This window comes from Hypanus sabinus, chromosome 14 (genome assembly GCF_030144855.1).
Source record: "Hypanus sabinus isolate sHypSab1 chromosome 14, sHypSab1.hap1, whole genome shotgun sequence".
NCBI lineage: Eukaryota > Metazoa > Chordata > Chondrichthyes > Myliobatiformes > Dasyatidae > Hypanus > Hypanus sabinus.
The window spans coordinates 81,467,984-81,491,328 of NC_082719.1; the positions used below are offsets into that span (position 1 = coordinate 81,467,984).

The following is a 23,345-nucleotide window of genomic DNA, read 5'->3' on the forward strand; positions in this document are numbered from 1 at the left end:
AGTATTCAATGTTGAATTAAGTTATGGCTACAGTATATATTCACCTCCCATAACAAGCAAGTTCCATTTCGAGAATTAATTCAGTCCAGACTTGTTTGATTACATAATAAGTTAACAGTTGCTGCTTTTTTTTATGAACTCTCTACCTCAGGATGTAACACATGCTGCCTGTGGAAATACACAGAAGGAACTTCGGGCTGCAGCACACAAGCTCTACCAGCAACTGGTTTCAGCGCTGGAAAGGAGACTTGCAACTGGAAAGGAACTCTCAGGTTTAAAATAAATGTATTCATTTGGGGATAATAATGACTTAATAAATTAAAATAACTATCTACTAGTCACTATTAATGGGAAGGCTTTGAACCCATATCATCAAACCTCATAATTCATCTGACTAATCTCACAAAAATGCAAGCAGTGGAAAAAAAATAGGCATGAAAAGCATATTTAATACACTAGGAAATTATGGTTTATTTGATATCTAATTGCAATACAACTACATCTCCACTTTCCCATGCTTTCTGTAAGGTTTTACAGAAATTGCATTTCTACAATTGGTCACCTAGAAAATCCTGTACTTTCTGAAAAGTTGTGTTAAATGTGCAGTATTGTGGGTGATTTTTTTTTAGGTTTAAGGATCCAATGCTGTAAACAATATTAGCAATTAAGGCATCTTCTGAACTTTGAAATAAAACTGTTAAGTCCCATACTGTGGAGAGAGAAGCCAGGCATCGGCAGTGCACAGAAGCCCAGCTTTGATAGGTGAAAAGTAACTGCTCAAGCTACCTACCTGCATGATGCGTCAAGTAATAAAAACTGCCACTTGTGGAGTCTGCAGGTCCCACATCAACCATCTCAGAGTGCTCAGAACTAGAGCTAGAAGCGAGTCATCCACAATTCCAAGGAACTGGTCTGCTACAATATAATAATTGAGCAGATAAAGTATGTTTCTTTAATTTTAAACATTTCCAACTTAGCTTTTCCTGAAATTAAGATGATAGAAAGATTGGCATTTTGCACAACTCAACAGTAAGCCTCTATACAAGAAATGGAAAGGAGTTTGATTGCTAAATTGGTTTATTATTGTCATATGTACTGAGGTTCGGTGAAAAATTTTGCATGCCATCCTTGCAGATGGTTTTGTCACATAAGTGCATTGAAGTGAGGAAAAGCAATAACAGAAGCGGAATAAATGGTCACAGTTACAGAGGACAGATTAAGTCCAGTGCAGCCAGAGAATAAGATGAAAGAAAGGTCATAACAAGGTATATTGTGAGGCCAGGAGTCCATCTTACCATGCTATGGAACTGTTCATTGCTCTTAACAGACAGATAGAAGCTGTCCTTGAGCCTATTAGTGCATGCTTCCAAGGGTTTTTATCTTCTGCCCACTGAGAGGATGGAGAAGAGAGAATATCCAGATGTGAGGCCTTTGATTATACTGGCTACTTTACTGAGGCAATGGAAAGTATTGACCAAGTCCACAGAGGAGAGGCTGACTTCTGCAATGTGCTGAGCTGTATCCACAATGCTCTGCAATTGATTGCAGCATTGGGCAGAGCAGCTGCCATACCAAGCCATATGCATCCAGGTGGGATTGTATATTCAATGAAACTTTTGTTCAAGACATACTTGGAAAATATATCTTGTTCCATTTTCAATTCAAACAAAAATTTGAGTGTTAAAGCCATCTAGTCATCCACAGGTTTTAATTGACATTGCGAATAATTGGCACTTATAGCCATGAGTACATGATTCTAATTCTCAGGAACCATGAGATGATAGAGGTTAGGAAGGGATGGGGATATTAAAGCAGAAAATGTGCATCATTCCTTATTTTAGTTGGAGTTTTCAAATGTGTTTTAGACATTGATAAAAGACAACAAACCCAAGAGGAAAGCTGAAAGAAGGAAGATAGAAAATTCAGCATAGATAGAGCTCCATTTTAATCACTACATGGGGAGGTGGTAAATTGATGATTAAGTTTCCTCTCTTGTTCTCCATCAATTAATTCCTCCACCAATGAGTCATTAAAGTGTGTAGTTACCAAATGTGAACATGATTTTATTTAAACAAGCTTCTTAAAATTAGAATTGCATATTAAATTTTAAGGTTATTAGGCATTAGTGAATTACCTTTAGACTTGATGCTATTTAATGACTTTAAGTGGTTTGATCTTTTTTCCCTGAATTCTATAAAATTGTATTTATTGTTGCAGGAGCCCAGCAGCATTTATTGCTAGCCACCATATTTGCTTTAAATATACGATATCAACCTACTGATATAACAGTGGTCATTAACAGTGGACTTCTAAATGCCCTTTCGAAGCTGACAAACTCCTGCCTTCTGATAAACCAGCGATGGTTGATGGCTTCAGTGTCTGGCCATTCCCAGCTCAATGTGGCATTAAAGCTGGCTGGCGCTCGGCTTCTGCAGATTTTGGCTATCACTACTAGGTAAGTAGCCCATACCTGGTGCTGAAATCTGATGGGGGTTAACCAAAGAACCACTGTATTTGCAAATAAACCATTAACTTAGAATTCTACTTACAAGATTATAGATACAGGTTTGCATTTAATTTTCATGTAGCATATAATTTACCATTTAATATCTACTTTAAATTTTTCTTGGCCTGCTCTGGTTTAATTAGAATAGTAAATTGAACACAGGTTGACCAATTTTCTCAAAGGGAAATTCATTTTATTGCTTGTATTTGTTACATTAATGCAGATTTCATTTTTTAATGCATTTATTTATTAATCTTGCTATAACCTTTAAAGTTGTGTATACCTGTCAGCTACACCAAAGGTTTTACTGCCAAATTTCTGCAGTCTTATCTCTACCTTAAAGAGGCAAGAGAAGTTCTTGGACACGGCCTCATTCTTACCCTTGAATCAAGTTCACACTGATGAGCATCAAGCATTGTCTCCTGTACCATCACAGATCTCATCACATCAGGGAAATGTCCCATCCACAACCTCAAAGTTGATAGTTTCCTTGCCCCATATATCTCTATCTCTTTAACAAGAGGAGATCTCTTCGGTGTCTTCAACAATATCCACAACTTCCATTGTCTTGATAAGCCAATTTTTTTCTGCCTGTTCTTGCACTCTGAACTTGTCTCCTCATAACCCGACCCTTGTCTCATTTTTTCCAATCCCTTCCCACCTATATCTGGACTCCTTGCATACTCTTACCACTTCAACAGCTTTGAATTCCCTGGAATGCTCTGCTTCATTTTCACAAGTCCTTATACATTTCTGTTCCCCATTACAAAAGCCTGAGGACCTTCCGTTCCTTTCTAGTACATTAACTCCCAGTTGCAAGCTATTTCAACTCCTCTCTCCACTCCCACGCTGACTTGACTGGCCTAGGCCTTCACTACTGCCGGAAGAACAGCACCTCATATTCCACATGCCCAAACTCTCCTTGCAACACAGTCCTGGCAATGTTCTTTTAAATCTTCAGGTGCTTGATTGAATGAAAGTATTGAAAATTAAATTGTCTGTAAACTGAATATTTTAAAAATAAAAATATCGTTCAGTAACCTCTGGATTGCTGCCTATACCATGCAGCAGTGAGGGTAAGAAAAAGGACGATTTGGCAGATAAATTGCTGCAACAGGCTGAGTTTCTGATATCTGGATCATTGGGATTTCTTCTGGAGAAGGCATGACCTGTACAGCTTACTCCTGAATCTGAGGGGGACCAATATCTTTGCGGACAAGTTTGCTAGAGCTGTTGCAGAAATTTTAAACTGAATTGGCAGAGGGATGGGAATTGGAGTGATAAGGCTGAAGATTTGGCGGTTGGTATAAAGTAGATGCAGTGTGTAGTGAGATCATGATGAAGGGTAGGCAGGTGATAGTGCAAAATTGAAGTCAGTGGGATGAGCTGAAATGACTGAAGGTGTTATATTTGAATGTACACAGTATACAGAATAAGGTAAGTGATCATGTAGCTCAGTTAGAGATTGGCAGGTATGACATTGTGGGCATCACTGAGTCATGGCTGAAAGAAGATTATTATTGGAAGTTTAACATCCAAGAATACACATTGTATCAAAAGCACAGGCTTCCAAACTACAGAATATAGAAAAGGCTGTAAAAAGAGCAATGTTGCAATAGTGAAGGAGGATTTCAGTATACATGTAGATTGGGAAAATCAGGTTAGTGTGGATCCCAAGAAAAGGAATTTGTAGAATGCCTACAAGATGGCTTTTTAGAGCATCTTGTGGTTAAGCCTACTGGGGAAAATATGTTTCTGTACTGAGTGTTTTGTAATGAACCGCATTTGATCAGGGAGCTTAAGGTAAAGGAACTATTGCAGTGGTCCCCAACCACAGGGTCGTGGACCGGTACCAGGCCGCGAGGAAACAATATGATTTGTTAATATGAAACGATATGAATCAGCTGCACCTTTCCTCATTCCCAGTCACGCCCACAGTTGAACTTGAGCGCATGTGAGGTCATTGTCACCTAAATGCAGTGATGCCCTTGCGCCAGGGATCACTGGTTGGTCTTGGGTAACTGGCCACCTCTTGCGGCCGACGAGAAGTGATATTGCTACTGGCCTGAGTGCGGACAGATGGGCGCTGCCTCTAAACCTGTTTAGCACACTGAATGTTCGTGAGGAACTGGATGCTAAAATATTTGCAGACAACCTAATTCGGGCTAAGGGTTTTGTAAGTAGCAGTGTAGCTGCGATCTACTGAAAATCATCCCTCAAGCCAAACCTTTGTTGGCCAATAGATCCTACCTACCTACAAGAAGGGCGGGCATGCACCCTGTTGCACTCCTCGCTCGGTCGATCGCTCTGTCCAGACTGCGATCGCTGCGGCCCTGGCACAGGGACCACCGGCCCTTACTTTGTCCTCTCACTGGTGTGTTGCAGTAATTTTATATGTTCATATGAGGAAAATATGTGCTGTGTGTTTAATATCCAAACGTTACTTAAAATGTTATGATGCTATTGACTTGTAAGTGAGTTATAATTGACTTATCACTATATTCATGCAAGGAAAATATGCGCTGTCTGTTTAATATTAAATTTGTTAGATAAACCCTTTTAGAAACGAACTTGAGTGTATTAGCCACTTATAAGTGACTTATAAGTGACTTATAGTTGACTTATCACCTATATTCTGGTTGTGATTAACACCCCCCCCCCCCCCCACCACCACCGTTGGCCAGTCTGCAAGAATATTGTCAATATTAAACCTGTCCGTGGTGTAAAAAAAGTTGGTGACCCCTGAACTATTGGGAGCCAGTGATCATAATATGATAGTATTCACCCTGCAGTTTGACACAGAGAAGATAAAATGAAATCTATCAGTATTATAGTGGAGGGAAGGGAGCGACAGAGGTCACAAGAGAAGAGCTGGCCAAAGTTGATTGCAAGTAATCACTAGCAGGGATGACGGCAGAACAGCATTGGCTGTTTCTGGGCCAAATTCAAAAGGTGCAGGACAGGTACATCCCAAAGAAGTAGCAATATTCTAAGAGGGAGGACAAGGCATCTGCTGCTGATAAGGAAGTCAAAGACAATATAAAAACAAAAGAGAGGACTTAGAATATGTCAAAAATTAGTGGGAAGTTAGATGATTGGGAAACTTTTAAAAACCAACAGAAGGAAACTTAAAAAAAGCAATGAAGAGAAAATATGAAATATGAGGGTCAGCTAGCCAATAATATAAAAGAGGATAACAAAAGTTTTTTCCCGATTTTAAAGAAGAGTAAAAGAGAGGTGAGAGAGGATATTGGACTGCTGGAAAATGACGCTGGAGAGCTAGCAAAGGGGAACAAAGTAATGTCAGATGAAAAGTATTTTGGATGAGTCCTCACTGTGGAAAACAGCAGCTGAATGCCAGAAATTTGAGAATGTCAAGGGGCAGGAGTGAATGTAGTTGCTGTTACTAAGGTGAAGGTACTTGAGAAACTGAAAGGTCTGAAGGTACATAAGTCACCTGAACCAGATTGACTACACACCAGAGTTCTTAAATAGGTATCTGACAAGATTGTGGAGGCACTAGTAGTGATCTATTAAGAACCAATAGATTCTGGAATGGTTCTGGAGCAGAGGTCACCAACCTTTTTTGCACCGCAGAAAGGTTTAATATTGGCAATATTCTTGCGGACTGGCTGACCGGGGGGTGGGGGGGTTGTTAATCACAACATAGGTGATAAGTCAACTATGAGTCACTTATAAGTGGCTAATACATTCAATTTTGTTTCTAAAAGGGTTTATCTAACGAATTTAGTATTAAACACACAGCGCATATTTTCCTCATGTGAACATTTAAAATCATTGCACCCGTGAGAGGACAAGGACAGGGCTGGAGGTCCCCGTGCCGGGGCCATGGCAGTTGCAGTCCAGAGAGAGCGACCGAGCGAGCGAAGGTTGCGACAGGGCACGTGTCTGCCCCCTCCCACCCCTGTATGTAGGTAGGATCTATTGGCTGACAAAAAGTTTGGCTTAAGGGATGACTTCCAGTAGATCACAGCTGCTCTGCTACTTACGAATCCCTGAGCTCAAATTAGGTCATCCGCAAATATTTTAGCACCAGGTTCCCCACAAACATTCGGTGTGCTAAACAGGTTTAGAGATGGCACCCATCTGTCCACATTCCAGGCCAGTAATAACGGCACTTCCTGCCGCCCTCATGGGGCGGCCAGTTACCAGAGGCCAACCAGTAATCCCTGGCGCGAGGGTATCACTGTGTTTAGGCAACTGATGACCTCGCGTGGGTAATGACCTTGCGTGCGTTCAAGTTCAACAGTGGGCGTGACTGAGAATGAGGAAAGGTACAGCTGACTCATATCATTTCATATTGCTAAATCATATCGTAACACATGCTTTGTGGCCTGATGGTTGGGGACCACTGTTCTGGAGGACTGGAAAATTGCAAATGTCTTAACTAATCTTTTAAAAAGGGAAGAGGCAGAAAAAGCAAAATTATAAGCCGGTAACTGACTTCAATGGTTGGGAAGATGTTGGAGTGCATTACTATGGATGATGTTTCAGTGTACTTGGAGGCATGTGATGAAATAGGCCAAAGGCAGCATGCTTTCCATAAGGAGAAACCTTGTCTCACAAATCTTTCGAAATTCTTTGAGGAAATAACAGGCAGGATAGACAGTCACTGGATGTTGTTTAATTGTTCAGAAGGCCTTTGACAAGATGCCAAACATGAGGCTATTTAACAAGATAAGAGCCCAAGGTATTACAGGAAAGGTACTGGCATGGATAAAAGATTAGCTGACTGGCAAAAGGCAAAGCATTGGAGTAAAGTAGTCCTTTTCTGGTTGGCCGTAGATGACTAGTGGTGTTCCACAGGGGCTGGTGTTGGGACTGCTTTTCACGTTATATGTCGATGATTTAACTGACAAAATTGAAGGCTTTGTGGTCAATTTTGCAGATGATACAAAGATAATTGAAGGGGCAAGTAGTACTGAGGAAGTGGGGAGTCTGCAGAAGGACTGAGACAGATTAGAAGAATGGCCAAAGAAAGGGCAGATGGAATATAGTGTGGCAAAGTGTATGGTCATTCACTTTAATAGAAGGAATAAAAGTGTAGACTATTTTCTAAATGGGATAAAATTCAAAGAGCAGTGGTGCAAAGAGATGTGAGGGTCCTGTTCGAGGATTTCCTAAAGGTTAACTTGCAGAAGGTGGTAAGGAAGGTAAATACAATGTTAGCATTCATTTCTAGAGGACTAGAATATCAAAGCAAAGATGTAATGCTGAAGCTTTTTGAAGTATTAGTCAGACCCCACGAAATAGTGGAAGCAGTTTGGGAAAGCAGGACTTGGAGAGCCGCCAGCAGAGATGCACAAGAATGGTCCTGGGAATGAAATTGTTAATTATGAGGAGCTTCTGATGGCTCTGGGCCTTTACTAATTGGAGTTTAGAAGAATGGGGGTGGGAGATACTCTTTGATACTTATTGAATATTGAAAAGCCTAGATAGGGTGTATGTGGAGAAGGTGTTTCCTATAGTGGGGTGTCTAGGACTAGAAAACACAGCTTCAACAGAAGGATATCCCTTCAGAACAGAGATGAAGAAGAATTTCTTTACCCAGAGGATGGTAAATTTTTGGAATTTATTACCGCAGACATCTGTGGAGGCCAAGTCATTAGGTATATATTTAGACCATAAGAGCATAAGACAAGGGAGCAGAAGTCGGTCATTCGGCCCATCGAGTCTGCTCCGCCATTTCACCATGAGCTGATCCACTGTCCCCTATAGTCCCATTCACCGCCTTCTCACCATAACCTTTGATGCCCTGACTACTCAGATACCTATCAATATTTGCCTTAAATACACCCAATGACTTAGTCTCTACTGCCACCTGTGGCAAAAAATCCCATAGATTCACCACCCTCTGGCTAAAAGAATTTTTTCGCATCTCTGTTCTGAATGGGCTCCCTTCAATCCTTAAGTCATGCCCTCTTGTACTAGACTCCCCCACCGTGGGAAACAACTTTGCCATATCCACTCTGTCCATGCCTTTCAGCATTCGAAATGTTTCTGTGAGGTCCCCCCTCATTTTTCTAAACTCCAAGGAGTACATTCCTCATGTGTTAACCCTCTCATTCACGGAATCATTCTAGTGAATCTTCTCTGAACCCTCCCCAACGTCAGCACATCCTTTCTTAAATAAGGAGCCCAAAACTGCACACAGTACTCCCAAGTGAGGTCTAACCAGTGCCTTATAGAGCCTCAACATCACATCCCTGCTCCTCTACTTTATTCCTCTAGAAATGAATGCCAACATTGCATTTGCCTTCTTCACCACCGATTCATCCTGGAGGTTAACCTTAAGGGTATCCTGCACGAGGACTCCCAAGTCCTTTTGCATCTCAGAACTTTGAATTCTCTCCCCATTTAAATAATGGTCTTCCCGTTTATTTCTTCTACCAAAGTGCATGACCATACACCTTCCGACATTATAATTCATTTGCCACTTCTTTGCCCATTCCCCCAATCTATCCAAGTCTCTCTGCAGACTCTCTGTTTCCTCAGCACTACCGGCCACTCCACCTATCTTTGTATCATCAGCAAACTTAGCCACAAAGCCATCTATTCCATAATCCAAATCATTCATATACAACGTAAAAAGAAGCGGCCCCAACACGGACCCCTCTGGAACACCACTTGTAACCAGCAGCCAACCAGAATGGGATCCTTTTATTCCCACTCTCTGTTTCCTGCCAATCAACCAATGCTCTATCCATTTATGTAACTTTCCCATAATTCCATGGGCTGTTATCTGTTTAGCAGCCTCATGTGCAGCACCTCGTCAAAGGCCTTCTGAAAATCCAAATACACAACATCCACTGCATCTCCCTTTTCTAACCTACTTGTACTTCCCTCAAAAAATTGCACTAGGTTTGTCAGGCAGGATTTTCCTTTAAGGAAAGCATGCTGAGTTCTGCCTCTCTTGTCATATGCCTCCAGGTACTGTGTAACCTAATCCTTGACAATCGACTTCAACAACTTCCCAACCACCGATGTCAAGCTAACAGGTCTATAATTTCCTTTTTGCTTCCTTGCCCCCTTCTTTAATAGCGGAGTGACATTTGCAATCTTCCAGTCCTCCGGAACCAGGCCAGAATCTATCGACTTTTGAAAGATCTTTGCTAATGCCTCCACAATCGTCCACTGCTACTTCCTTCAGAACACGAGGGTGCATTCCATCTGGTCCAGCAGATTTATCTACCCTTAGACTATTCAGCTTCCTGAGTATTTTCTCTGTTGTAATTGTGACTGCGCAGATTTATTTTCCCTGACACCCTTCAGTGTCTAGTATATTGCTGATGTCTTCCTCAGTGAAGACTGATGCAAAATACTCATTCAGTTCCTCCGCCATCTCCTTATCTCCCGTTACAATTTCTCCAGCATCATTTTCTATCAGTCCTATATCTACTCTCACCTGTTTTTTACTCTTTATATACTTGGAAAGCTTTTAGTATTCTCTTTGATATTATTTGCTAGCTTCCTTTCATAGTTCATCTTTTCCCTCTTAATGACCTTCTTAGTTTCCTTTTGTAAGCTTTTAAAAACTTCCCAGTCCTCTGTCTTTCCACTAATTTTTGCTTCCTTGTATGCCCTCTGCTTTGCTTTTACTTTGGCTTTGACTTCTCTTGTCAGCCACGGTTGCGTCCTTTTTCCATTCGAAAATTTCTTCTTTTTTGGAATATATCTGTCTTGCAGCTTCCTCACTTCTTGCATAAACTCCAGCCACTGCTGCTCTGCTGTCCTTCCCACTAGTGTCCCTTTCCAGTCAACTTTAACCAGTTCCTCTCTCATGTCACTAATTTCCTTTACTCCACTGAAATACCGACACATCGGATATCGGCTTCTCTTTCCCAAATTTCACAGTGAACTCAATTATGTTATGATCACTGCCTCCTCAGGGTTCCTTCACCTCCATCTCTCTAATCACCTCTGGTTCATTACACTATACCCAATCAAGTACAGCCGATCCCCTAGTGGGCTCAACAATAAGCTGTTCTAAAAAGCCATCTCGTAGACATTCTACAGATTCTCTCTCTTGAGATCCAGTGCCGACCTGATTTTCCCAATCCTCTCGTATGTTAAAATCCCCTAAAATTATCATAACACTGCCCTTCTGGCAAGCCTTTTCTATTTCCTGTTGTAATTTGTAGTCCACATTACTGCAGCTGTTTGGAGACCTGTAGATAACTGCCACCAGGGTCCTTTTACCCCTGCGATTTCTTAGCTCAACCCATAAAGATTCTGTACCTTCCGATCCTATGTCAACTCTTTCTAATGATTTAATATCATTTCTTACCATTAAAGCCACGCCACCCCCTCTACCTACCTGCCTATCCTTCCGATACACCATGTATCCTTGGATGTTCAGCTCCCAGAGGCACGTAGCCTTTAGCCACGTCTCAGTGATGGCCACAACATCATACCTGCCAATCTGTAACTGTATGACAAGATCATCCACCTTATTCCTTATGCTGCATGCATTTAAGTATAACACATTAAGTCCAGTATTTGGTACTTTTTGCATTGATTGCACTGCAACTTTATTGCACTTTAACTCATCCCAATGGCTGCAAATTTGCTCCATCACCTGCCTGTCCTTCCTGACATCCTTACTGCTCACTACCTGAGATCTATTTCTGTTTTCCCTCTCCTCCGCTCTATCATTCCGGTTCCCATCCCCCTGCCAAATTAGTTTAAACCCTCCCTAACAGCTCTATTAAACCTTCCCACCAGGATATTTAAAGTGAAGTTTGATAGAATTTTGATTTGTAAGGCCATCAAAGTTGATGGGAAGAAGGCAGGAGAATGGGGTTAAGAGGGATTATAAATCAGCTGTGATGGAATGGCACAACAGACTCGACAGTCCACTTAACATAATTCTGCTCCTATGTCTAATGGCCTTATGGTCTAGATTTATTTTGTGTTTTGTTCACAGTTCCTATGCAGACACTTTGCCCCTGGAAATAGTTCAAGCACCAATGGACGTATTGTGCTGCCAGCTGCAGAATTTTGTGCATGCGGTGTGTGGAAATGCAGAATGTGAGATAACTGGAGACAAATGTAAAGAATCACATGGCTGTGGAGCTAACACCAGATCCGAAAGTAAAGGTGGGACGAAAAGAATAATGTTGAAAATAAAAACGCTATTAAAAATATTCTATCAATGTCATTAGATCTTACCATCAAAAGAGTGGAGGCCTGTTCAGAGGTATTTCATTTTGGTTTAAAGCAGAGTATAGCTAAAGCAAAATAATCAAATGACTTTATTTAACCTTTTTTAAAAGAATTGAAAGTACTACAAATGGACCACTTTATAAGATGTACTTCAGGCATCACTGAGTAGAACAGACCTTAGTCAGTTCCACCAAAGGATCCTTTGCAAAATGTCAGCTTGGGTCTATTGGCTATTGCGTTAGATCCCTGAGGTTTATTTCCCATCCTCAACCACTCACTAGCTTTTAATAAAAGAAAGTGGATTATTATTTGAGAGGAGTTGTGTCTCAAATGTATGCAGATACTGCTAAGATAATATGTCTACAAAACAAAAAACAAAACCAATGGCATGCTCAGCTTTATTTGTAGAATGGAGGAGATAAGACTCTAATTCTGATTAATTTATCTGTGGAACTTATGGTAGATTGTGTATACCATTGTACCACAATGAGCGTTTGATTTTACCTGTGTTTCAGTGTGCTAACTTTCTTCCTATCTATAGACGTCCCGCTAGGCTGATTTAAAAGCAGAACTTAACTGGATGATAAACATGATTTAAGACTATAAAACAGTAGGGTTTTGCTTATTTGAGAGATCTATTGAAGGGGACAGTTCATTCCAGACTCAGCAGGAGGAAGCCAGATTGAAAATAGTATAGAATTCAACTCTTTCTGCAGAAACCCTGAAAGACCATGATGTTGCAGAACAGTGGAAGGAAGAAAGCAAATCAATGATTATAATAAAGCGAGGAGCACTGAGAAACAGAAGGTGGATTGTTATTGTTATATTATGGAACAGCTGAGAACTCCTGTTAATTATTTTTAAATAAAGTTAAATTATAAAAATAAAACTATTGATTTCTTCAAAATTCTTTGAACATAAGTTATGATATGATAGAATTTTTTGTTGGAATAGTGCTGTGTCCTTCTGGGCAAGATTGCCTTTGTTTACAGTCACTGCTCATGAAATATTATTGAAAAATGTAACAAAAATTATTTTATGATTATTGAAAAAAATTTACATTTTGAATTTTAGTGCTCAGTTTTGTCTTGAGGTTTTTAGCAACAATCCAACATTACCAAAGCTGCTGTTCATATTTAAACAGTTATATCTTTAATCAAGGAATCACAATATATAGTTTGAAATAAAGGAGCATAATAATTAAACAGCTCACAATACATGTATAATCAATATTTGGCTTTTTTAATATTCTCTAGAAATCCTGCGTTATTTATACTAAAGATTAAACATGCTCCCTTACCACACACTACTCATTTCTACCTCCTACCCAAGATGCACAAACCTGACTCTCCATGTAGGCCAATTGACTCTGCCTGCTAAACTTGTGTCCACACGAATCCCAACCTTCCTTCCTAGTCCTCAAGAAGGGTGTCAGCCCAAAATATTGACTATTTATTCATTTCTGTAGGTGTTGCCTGACCTGTATTCTTCCAGGATTTTGTGTGTGTTGCTTTGCAGAATCTTGCGTTTTAAAACTATCACCTCTTGCATTATAGCTGGTGAAGTTTTTCCATTAGTTCACTGAATGAGAAAAATCCAAGACCTCTGCTGTTACTGGCAACTCTACCAAAATACAGTTTTGGAATGATAGTGCTATGATGGGAGAAGTCTTCATTCTGACTCCTTAGGTTTGAAATAAACGCAGTTAAATGTGTTTACACCGTTACACCATCTTTACACCAGAAATGGACAGCAACTGATATGAAAATTACAACGCCTTGAATTTATGGAGCAAGTTTTTAAATGTTGGATGTGGGATAATTGAAAAGGTTTGATAAGATTGAAAAGAAATAAACTTCAATCAGGGCCTTTGTTCACTTGTGTATGTATATAATTTTCTTCCCTTTTGATATTACATTTCCATTTTTCCTAATTTCTAATTGATTATATTTTACGTTGCTGTTATTTTTCTGGTAAGGTTGGGATGGTTTCTTGTTAAGGCAGCCTGTGTTTTTCCCCTCTGTGATTGTAAGTTGCTGTCAGCACTGCTTTAGTGGCTGCATTTGTCTTAATTAATCATCTTCAACCTTTTACTAGGCTTCCTCAGCACATACATCATTCACTGGATGTGGATGTGTTTGATTTTATTTTAATCATCAGATTACTATGTGAAGATGAGGGAAATGAAATATAACAGTTACATGCATTCCCAAATAAATTTACTGCTTCTGCTAACTTAAAAAAAGATGCCAGTATCATGATGATTTATCTAGACACTCTGGTACATAGATTTATTCTGTGCTATCAATGCACATCTTTAATTCTGCTTTGATGTAATTATGAGCCCGTTGTATTAAAGTCATTCAAAGTGCTGCACTCTCACAATCATAAAATGCCATAATGCCAGCTTAGGTGCTATATATATTTGTACATGTTTGTTTGGTTGTTTATCCATCAAAACCATCCTCATTATTAATTTCATTACCTGATTTTTAAAATGAAATAAAAGCATCTAGGTAATCAAATCCTTCTATGGTGTCCAGCCACCCCTTCAGCATTTTGTGCACGTTGCTCAAGATTTCTGGCATCTGCAGAATCTGTTGTTTATGATTTGCTTCTCCACTGCAAAGTCTCCTTGAATGAGAGTTCAGTGAGACTCTCTCACTGCTCCCTCTCTGGGATCTCTGCTGCTCTCTGGCTCTTTGGCTATGTGCTCACCCAGACTTACTAATACAGCCATGTGTCCTTCCTGGGTACGTTGCTTCCATCATCTTGTGCCATATGGCCTCCAGCTCTTTTTCTAGACCTCCTGGTTTGGACCAAATGAGAATTCCCAACTACTTGTGTTGAATTAATTGCTTCTCCCTCCAAATTCTACGCACAGCCATCACCACCATGCGGAAATACCTGCTTGCCCTGCCTCTTTCTCTGCTGCAGCTCTGGACTTCACTCTTCTTCGCCAGCCGTGGACCTCTCTGATACTTTATCCTCCACTGCATCCATGCCTTCAACCACTGGTTTTTCTCCATCCTCGCATCAATAAGAAATTTGGAAGCTTGCCCATCAAGCTGAAAACTTAGCCATCTCTGGCTCAGATCTCAGCCTCAGGCTTTGGCATCCCATGGTCCTTGTCACCTCAGACTCTGATCTTGGCCCCAGCCTCTGATAGGCCATGATACCTGCCACCTACAGCTCCATATCTGACTTCAGCCCCAACCACCTCTACACCAAGACCTTTTTTACTGCTACTGGTTCCTAGGTTCCTTTTCATTCATTACAGCCCACCAATCCCACTCTCTCTCAGATTCCCCTCTATCCCTTATCCTTCATTCCTTTGAGCCCCAAGTTTCTCTGAACACCCAAACTCTCCCCCTTCCCTCTGATTCCTCAAACCCTCTATTCTCCTCTAACTCCAGCTGTAATCCCTGCAGGTCTTCACCATCATCTCTGATCTTCCTCTCTTTGAGGCAGAGGTCCCTCTGATCCCATACCTCAGTAAGCTGCACACTTGTCATGACACCAAGCTCTTCACCTCTCTCTCATGGTCTACTTCTTTGGCAAGGATTCCACATCCGATAGTGATGACTCTCTTCTCCTATCTTCAACCCTGCTCTTCTGAAATATCCCACTATGGTCTTCTGTCCGTTCCAGATCTTTTCATCTCTGTCAACAAGACATTAACCATTACTTCTTTAGCACTTCCCTCTCTCGTTTGAACATCATATCCGCTGAATGCACAATCCTCCATTCCATCCACACCATCAAACCCACAGAAGCAAAGCTACTGTTGTAGTCAGTCATATTGACTTCTACCTTGCTGAAGCCAAATAGTATCTCTCAGAACCTCCTTTTACTTGCCCCTTAAACAGGATCCCACTAAGGACCACCACCATCTTCAGCCTCGTCACCTCCAGTGATGCCCCATTCACTGCCTCCATTCTCATAGTTCCTGCAGCACGTACTGTTCATTTCTACCTCCTACCCAAGATATACAAACTTGGTAGGTCCATTATTTCTGTCTTTGAACTATTGTCAGCATACTTCAATTCCATTATGTCCCTCTTTGGCCAATAAGCCAAAAGATTTCTTTATGACTTTATCCAACTGTAATGCCACTTTCAAGAAATTATGGATGTGTATTCCCATATCCCTCTGACCGACTGCACTCCCCAATGCCATACCGTGCATGGTGTAAGTCCCACTGTGGTTTGTCCTCCCAAGTGCAACACTTCACACTTGTCTGCATTATATTCCATCCACCATTTTTCAGCTTATTTTTCCAGCTGGTCAAGATCCCAGTGCAAGCTATGATAGTCTTCCTCGCTGTCCTCCCCCCAATCTTGGTATCATCCACAAATTTAATGATCCAGTTTCCAATCTTACCATCGAGATAATTGATGTAGATGGCAGGAACAGACCCAGCACCAATCCCTGTGGCACACCGTCACAGTCCTCCAATCAGAGAGGAAATCATCCACTACCACTCTCTGTCTTCTCCCGTGATGCCAATGTGTAATCCAATTTACTACCTCATCTTGAATGCCAAGCGTCTGAACCTTTTTGACCAGCCTCCTATGTGGGACTGTCAAAGGCCTTGCTAAAGTCAAGGTTCACTGCCTTGCCGCCTTCAACTTTCCTGGTACCTTTCTCAAAAAACTATAAGATTGTTTAGTCATGACCTACCATGCACAAAGCCACGTTGACTGTCCCTAATCAGTCCCTGTTTATCAAAATACTTTTATATCCCATCCCTTAGAATACCTTCCAGTAACTTTCCCACTACTGATGTCAGGCTCACCAGTTTATAATCTCTGGTTTATTCTTAGAGCCTTTCATAAACAGCAGAATAAAATTAGCTATCCTCCAATTCTTCAGCACTTCGCCCATGGCTAAGGATGTTTTATATATCTCTGCTAGTGCCCTGCAATTTCTCCATTCACCTCCCACAGGGTCTGAGAGAACTCTTTGTCAGGCTGTTAAGGTTTATCCAGCCTAATTTGCCTTGACAGGAAACACCTCTTCCTCTGTAATCTGTATACAGTGCATGACCTCATTTCTCATTTGCCTCACTTCCGTAGACTCTTTGCCTGTCTCTTGTGTAAATAGAGATGCAGAATATCCATTTAAGATCTCTTCCCCCCCCCCCCCCCCAGCTTCTCTTTTGGCTCCAAGCATGGATAACCACTCTGAGCTTCCAGAGGACCAATTTTGTCCTTTGCTTTTACTCTTGGTATATCTGTGTTGGTGTTATTTATTTATTTATTACAACAAATTATTGGTTTAGTTCAGTACCACAAGGACTGGCTCTATTTTGGGCATTGCTATTATATTCAGATGTGTTAGAATAAATGACAGATGGGCAATGGACTTGGTACCTTTCTCCCACCAGAGTTACTTGCTCCACACATATGGTCTGGACCATGACTCTGAGAGGCCCTGGTCAGCATAATTAGGAATGCTGGGAGTATTTTAACTTTTATCAAACCTGTTTTTAGGTATTCTGACATTCAGTCAGATTTTAAAAACTAATGTTGAAGTAAATAAAATTTTAAAATGCTGTTAACTATAGCACACTATTTACAAATGACCAATAAAACAGTAAAACCCAAATATTGCTGCACCTTCTAAAACAAAAGGCTGAGACAAAAGAGACTTCAAATACTGGAATCTGGAATTTTTAAATAACTGATGGAGGAACTCAGTGCATCAAGAACCTGCAGGGTCTGAGCATGAAGCATCGATGTAACTTTTGTTTTCTCAGGTGTTATTTGTCCAACATAGTCTTCCAGTAACTTTAAAGAAAAATATAAACATGAAAAGTTCTGCAAATGCTGGAAATCCAAAGCACATTAATTAAAAATGGTTGCTTCCCCATTGTCTCCAAGCAGTGCACTGCAAACTGCATTTTCAATACCATTAAGTTGTGTTTTCTTCAGCATTATGCTAAGGACTCTGAATAGGATTGGGCTGTTCCAGTGGGCTCCGTTTGCACATTAAAGTGCAAACTCAGGTCTCAATACATCATTATGGACCTGTCTTCCAAGTTTCATAAATTGAAAGGATGAAGTAGCCAGCCATATATGGCATTATTTAATCATTTGTATATTTTGGGCACCATATAATTCATACTTTAATGTCATGTGAAATATTGGTGACATCCACTATGAAAAATAACTGGAAACCAGATATTATCAGGAACACTATAGAATTAGTATCACTTTCCGCTGATAAACCAGTTTTACACTATTTTAGTATTTGCAGGTTAGGGAAGGGACAGTCATTAGAAAGCTCATTTATGGATGTGGCCTTTTTTCTACGTAATCTCCACTTAAGTTATTGGTCAAAAATATGTACCTGCTTCTCATTCTGGTATATCAGGGTATAAAGGTTAGGCAAATATTTCATCCCTACCAACCACTTCCTTTCTCACAGCATTATTCTGAGTAATTGAAGAAGGTACAGCAATTGGCTCTTCACCTAATCCCGACCTACCCTCCAAGTACCCATATAGTTCTTCCAGATGAAGCAATTTTCCATTAGCACTTCCAATCAAATGTGCTATACTTGGTGCTCCCAATGTGGACTCTTCTACACTGAAGAAACTAAATATGGATTGGGTATTGCAGAGCAGCCACACTCATTGCTCATTGCTGACCTAAACTACTTTCTAGCTGCTTTAACTCTGGCTCCCCACACTGAGCTGCACAACTGCTTCCTGCACTGTTGTAATGAGAACAATGTAAGCACCTCATCTTCTGTCAAGACATTTTACCACCTCCAAGCTTCATCAAATTCCATTACCTATTAAGGTGAGACCCTGACTCTAATCCTGATACAGCCATTATTTGATCAAAAATGTCAGCATTTGCAACCCCAAAGGCATAATTATATGGGGCTAATTTTTCAGAAAGGCAATTTGACTTGCATCAGAATCCAGAAAGCGAGATGGTAACCATATCAAAAGCATTCAGCTGCTTGAATGTTCAACCACTCTTGATACAGTGCATCGAAAATCTATCAACAATGTGCTTTATATGGAAATAATGTAAAATGTACAATGGACTGTTTGGAATGGGCTGCTGTGTTATCTGAGCAGTGGGGTGTAGAAAAAGTTGAACAGAGAAACATGGTGATCTGCAAGTCATTTATTTTAAGCATTTATAATTTTCCTTGGAATAGACTTGGAAAGTGTATTTCTGTTTTCATAATTTAGTAGTAAGTTAAATCTTATGCTGTAACCAACTCTGGAAAATGTATTTTGGCTATTTGAAGGTCTCTAGCCCTTTATTCCAGGTGTAACTCTGGAATACGACATATAATCAATTTAACCTACTGGGAAATGTACCCTTTCTTTCTGACCCATACTCATCAAGAAATAGGAAGAATGGAACATGATATATTAATTTATGCAGAGTGAGTCAGCAATGGGAACTTGTGTGCTGATTAATTGCAACTGCATTTGAATCGCATGCTGACATGTGATGCTCCCAGCTCAGAAAAGCAGTCTTTTGTATTCAACCTCAACAGTATGACTTGACCTCAACTTTTCAACAACAGATCCTACAGAATCACTAATTTTCTATTTCATGTTGTCTTTCAGGGTTGCATTAAGCACAGTGTTGTATTTTATTCACGCCCATTGGTAATTGGGCCAATGTTTGTTTTCATTTCCCATTGCTACACAAAGCATACACTTTAGTCGTTAAACTAGGAGATTAAATCAATGCATCCTCTGTCATTCATGTGAAATTTATAATGTGTTTATTCAATAGAAATTATTTTATAAACTAAATCATTCCCTTGTTAGTAACACCCCTATGTTTTCTTTCATTTGAATAGATTTTGTCAATAACAGAAGAATAGTAGAAACCCAGCTGGGAGACTTCCTTGTTTTTTTGCGTCGTGTTATCTCCACCAAAAATATGCAGAATGATATGGTTTCTGTGAAATGGATTGACCCAGTTTTATTGATTGCTTCAGGAATGAGTGCATCAGGTGAGATAGTTAAATTATCCTGATAATTATGCTTCTGATCTTGCAAACTATTGCCCCATTTCCCAAAATTGTTGTTGCCTCCCAAATTTTTACCTAATTTTCCCTAAACTGCTTTGAATTTACTCAAGTAGATTTTTACAACCCTGCCAGTGTACCAAAAGAAGCTCTTAGTTAATTTGGTTAATGACATCCCATTTTCCTTCTCATCTGAACGTTACAACATTAGATTCTATCTCCACAGTCACCAAATTGTTTTGTTGGATGTATGGTACTGAATGAGAAGAAATTTCATTCTCTAAAACATTGGAAAAACTGATACTGTTCCATCACAAGCTCCATTTCCTAGGCTTTGACTCCATCCCTCTCCTCATGTTGGGTACAATTAAACCAGACTGCTTGTGATCTTAGCCTTGTCTGAAAGTGTCATCCAACCATCATCCCTCCTGTGTGTGCTCACTGAAAAAAAAGTTAATCAACAATGTTAAATTACCATTATTCTTAAATACCTACATGGCCTTTCCCTAAACTGCTTGGTTCCAATTGCTTCTCCCAGCACTATAATGCTCCAGGATCTCTGCTCCCTCTGTAATTTCTGTACAATTTATAGGATTGCCTTCAGCTGTAAGGCCTGAAGTTTTAGAACAGCATTCCAAAACTTCTTTGCTAACAACCCTTTCCTTTATGGTGTCTCTTAAATTACATCAATTCGTCAGCTGATTAGCTGCCCTTCTCTCCTCATGGCTACTAATCAAGTTTTGTTTGAAAATACTCGGAAAGAGATGTGTTGTCACATTTTGCTTCTTAAAAACTCTACAAATACAGTTTGTTGTTGTTGGGCAACAATGCAGTATTTTTACAGGAAAATTGTTCATATGAGAACAAAATATTTTGCAATTGTTAGGAATTTTTCTGTGCTAATCTGGAGTCCATTTCCCTTTTACAACAATTGTGCACTATAGATTAGAAGTGTCCATTACATAGTTCCAGAATATCTACAAGTATCAGTATTTTAGAACTGCACCAATGAATAAACTCAAAAATTCAAGAAAATAGCTTGCAAGTAATCATGAAGCTGTGCTTGTCAATGCAACTGCGCTGATCAGCACGATTGCTCTAACCAACAATTCGCTGCATGTTGTGATTCATCAGTTTGAAGCTTTGATTAAATTAAAACAGTTTATCTGAAGGAAGTTGTGCAATGTTCTTTAAAGCCATTTATCAATCTAATATGAAATGTAAGTGTTTATGTTATGTGAGAGTTCATAGAATCATAATAAATTACAGCACAGAAATGGGCCCTTACAACCCACTGATGTACTTGCTGCTTCATTGGTTTAATTGAAACTCATGTTACCTTGTGCATGTTCCTTGACAAATTGGTACATAATAGAACATAGAAATCTACATCACATCACAAGCTCTTCAGCCCACAATGTTGTACAGACTACATAACCTACTCTAGAAACTGCCTCTATTTTTCAAAGTTCCACATACCTATCTAAGAGTTTCTTAAAAGAACCTATTGTATCCGCCTCCACCATCATCACTGGCATTGCATTCCACGCACCCACCAATCTCTGTGTGAAAAACTTACCCCAGATATCCGCTCTGTACCTACTTCCAAGCACCTTAAAACTGTGCCCCCTCATGTTAGCCTTTTCAGTCCTAGGAAAAAGCTTCTGGCTATCCACACAATCGGTGCCTCTCATCATCTTATATACCTCTATCAAGGTCGCCTCTCATCCTCTGTCACTCCAAGGAGAAAAAGCCAAGTTTACTCAACCTATTCTCATAAGGCATGCTCTTCAATCCAGGCAACATCCTTGTAAATCTCCTCTGCACTCTCTCTATAGTATCCACATCCTTTCTTGTAGTAAGGTGACCAGAAATGAACACAGCACTCCAAGTGGGGTCTGACCAAGGTCTTATATAGCTGTAACATTTCCTCATGGCTCTTGAGTTCTTGAATAATTTAAACCTTTATAATTTTGAAATTTATTATTCATGAAGCATCATGACTTCTAATTTCTTAGTGGGTTAATGAGCCAATAATAGAAATTACACAATAACTTTATCCTCCAGGTGTTCCACTTATCCATAATTTACGCACCAGGTTGCTAGCATTACATATTTTGGAGTCACTCTTGCCTGCCTGCTTTGAACCAAACCAAATAAAGGAGGTAAGATTTATTGTACACTTAAACATTCTTGACTGCTCAGAGAAAAAGGACAGATTTCACTCAGATTTTAGAATATACTTTCCTGAATTAAGATTGCAATTGTTGATTAAGTAATCCTTTTCCAGAATAATAAGTAAGAATACCTTATGATGTTTTTCAAATGGGGCCACAGCAGTACAGCTTTGGAATGAAAGGGGATGATCACTTTGCTGGGAGTATATATAATAGGCCTCCATCATTCAGCAGGAGCAGATATATAGACACATCACAGGGAGATGAGATTATAGAGTGATAGTATTATAGTACTAGGAAATTTCAAAATCACAAACATTTACTGGGTTCAAGTTGTAGAGGTGGAGGAATTTTTAAGATGCATCTGGGTGATAGGGACTAATACTACCTTTTTGAAGAAGTATCAACTTAATGGCTCAAGAAGATAGGTCTTCAAAGGGTAGTATAGGGCATAACTTTAGAGAATTTAGCCAAGCATTAGGTTGAAATGACAATGGGATAATCCTTGGAAAAGGTGAGCATAACTCTTAAGTTTTAACCTGCAGTGGTTGTGAAACAGGATGAAGATAATGAGGTAAAGCTGATTTCAATTAGACAGCATCTCACAGAAGTAAAATTGGAGCAGCTACGTGCAAGTAGGTCTGTATCAAGTAAATTGGAGTCATTCAAAAATGAAATAGTGAAAATTCGGGGTAAAAAGTTTGGACAGTCAGCTCACTGAATCCTGATGTCAAAGGGTATAGTGACCATATAAAGTAATTGAAGAAATAATATGACTGGTATAGTGAACTGAGAACAGGGAAGGTGCTTTACAAACACAAAGAGTTGGAGGGAATTCCTTTTATATAAAGAGGAAATTTGGGAGAGCAAAGAGGGAGCATGAAATATTCCATGAGAATAAATTTTATTCCGTATCTCAAACTTTTGGGTGGTAAATTCTGTAAATATAGACTTTTGATACTAGAATGGCTTGCCTGCTGTTCTCATCTGTATTTATGAAGGAAAAGGAGAATGTTAGTGAAGGTTGTGGCAAAGTTCTGGAGCATCTGGGTGAAAAAAGATTTTTAGCCTACAGGTGGATTAGTCTTCAGGATCTGATGCTGTTTCAGAACTGCTGTAGGAGATACAGGAGTAGACTGCTAGGGCTCTGACAGAGTTTTAAAATCTTCTCTGGTTACAGTGACATGCCAGATGACTGGAAAATAACAAATGCAGTTAGCTGTTGTTTTACTGTCATGTAATCTAATAGCAGCAGTAGAGAGAATCTGAGAGAATTAGCTTGCACGAATGAAAGACAGCAAGGTTTTGTTAGTGGAAGATCTTGTCTGACCAGTTTGAAGATCCAATAAAATCTGTTGATGAGGGCAGTGCAATAAATGTATTCTGTATTCTGGACAAACTTTAGTAAGGCCTTTGATAAGGTCTCACACAGGAGACAGGTGAAAAGGCTTAGAGCCCAAGGAATA

At 39.8% G+C, this 23,345-nt stretch overlaps 1 protein-coding gene across 1 annotated transcript in view; it reads left to right on the forward strand.

Annotated features, from left to right (window-relative positions):
* LOC132404918 (probable E3 ubiquitin-protein ligase HERC1) overlaps positions 1-23,345 on the forward strand; it is a 279,423-nt gene that overhangs the window by 106,922 nt on the left and 149,156 nt on the right. Inside the window, exons 28-32 of the mRNA XM_059989522.1 lie at positions 152-272; positions 2,218-2,455; positions 11,454-11,626; positions 19,532-19,687; positions 21,770-21,867. Coding sequence (XP_059845505.1) covers positions 152-272; positions 2,218-2,455; positions 11,454-11,626; positions 19,532-19,687; positions 21,770-21,867 — 786 coding nt within the window. The remainder of the gene's footprint in view (positions 1-151; positions 273-2,217; positions 2,456-11,453; positions 11,627-19,531; positions 19,688-21,769; positions 21,868-23,345) is intronic.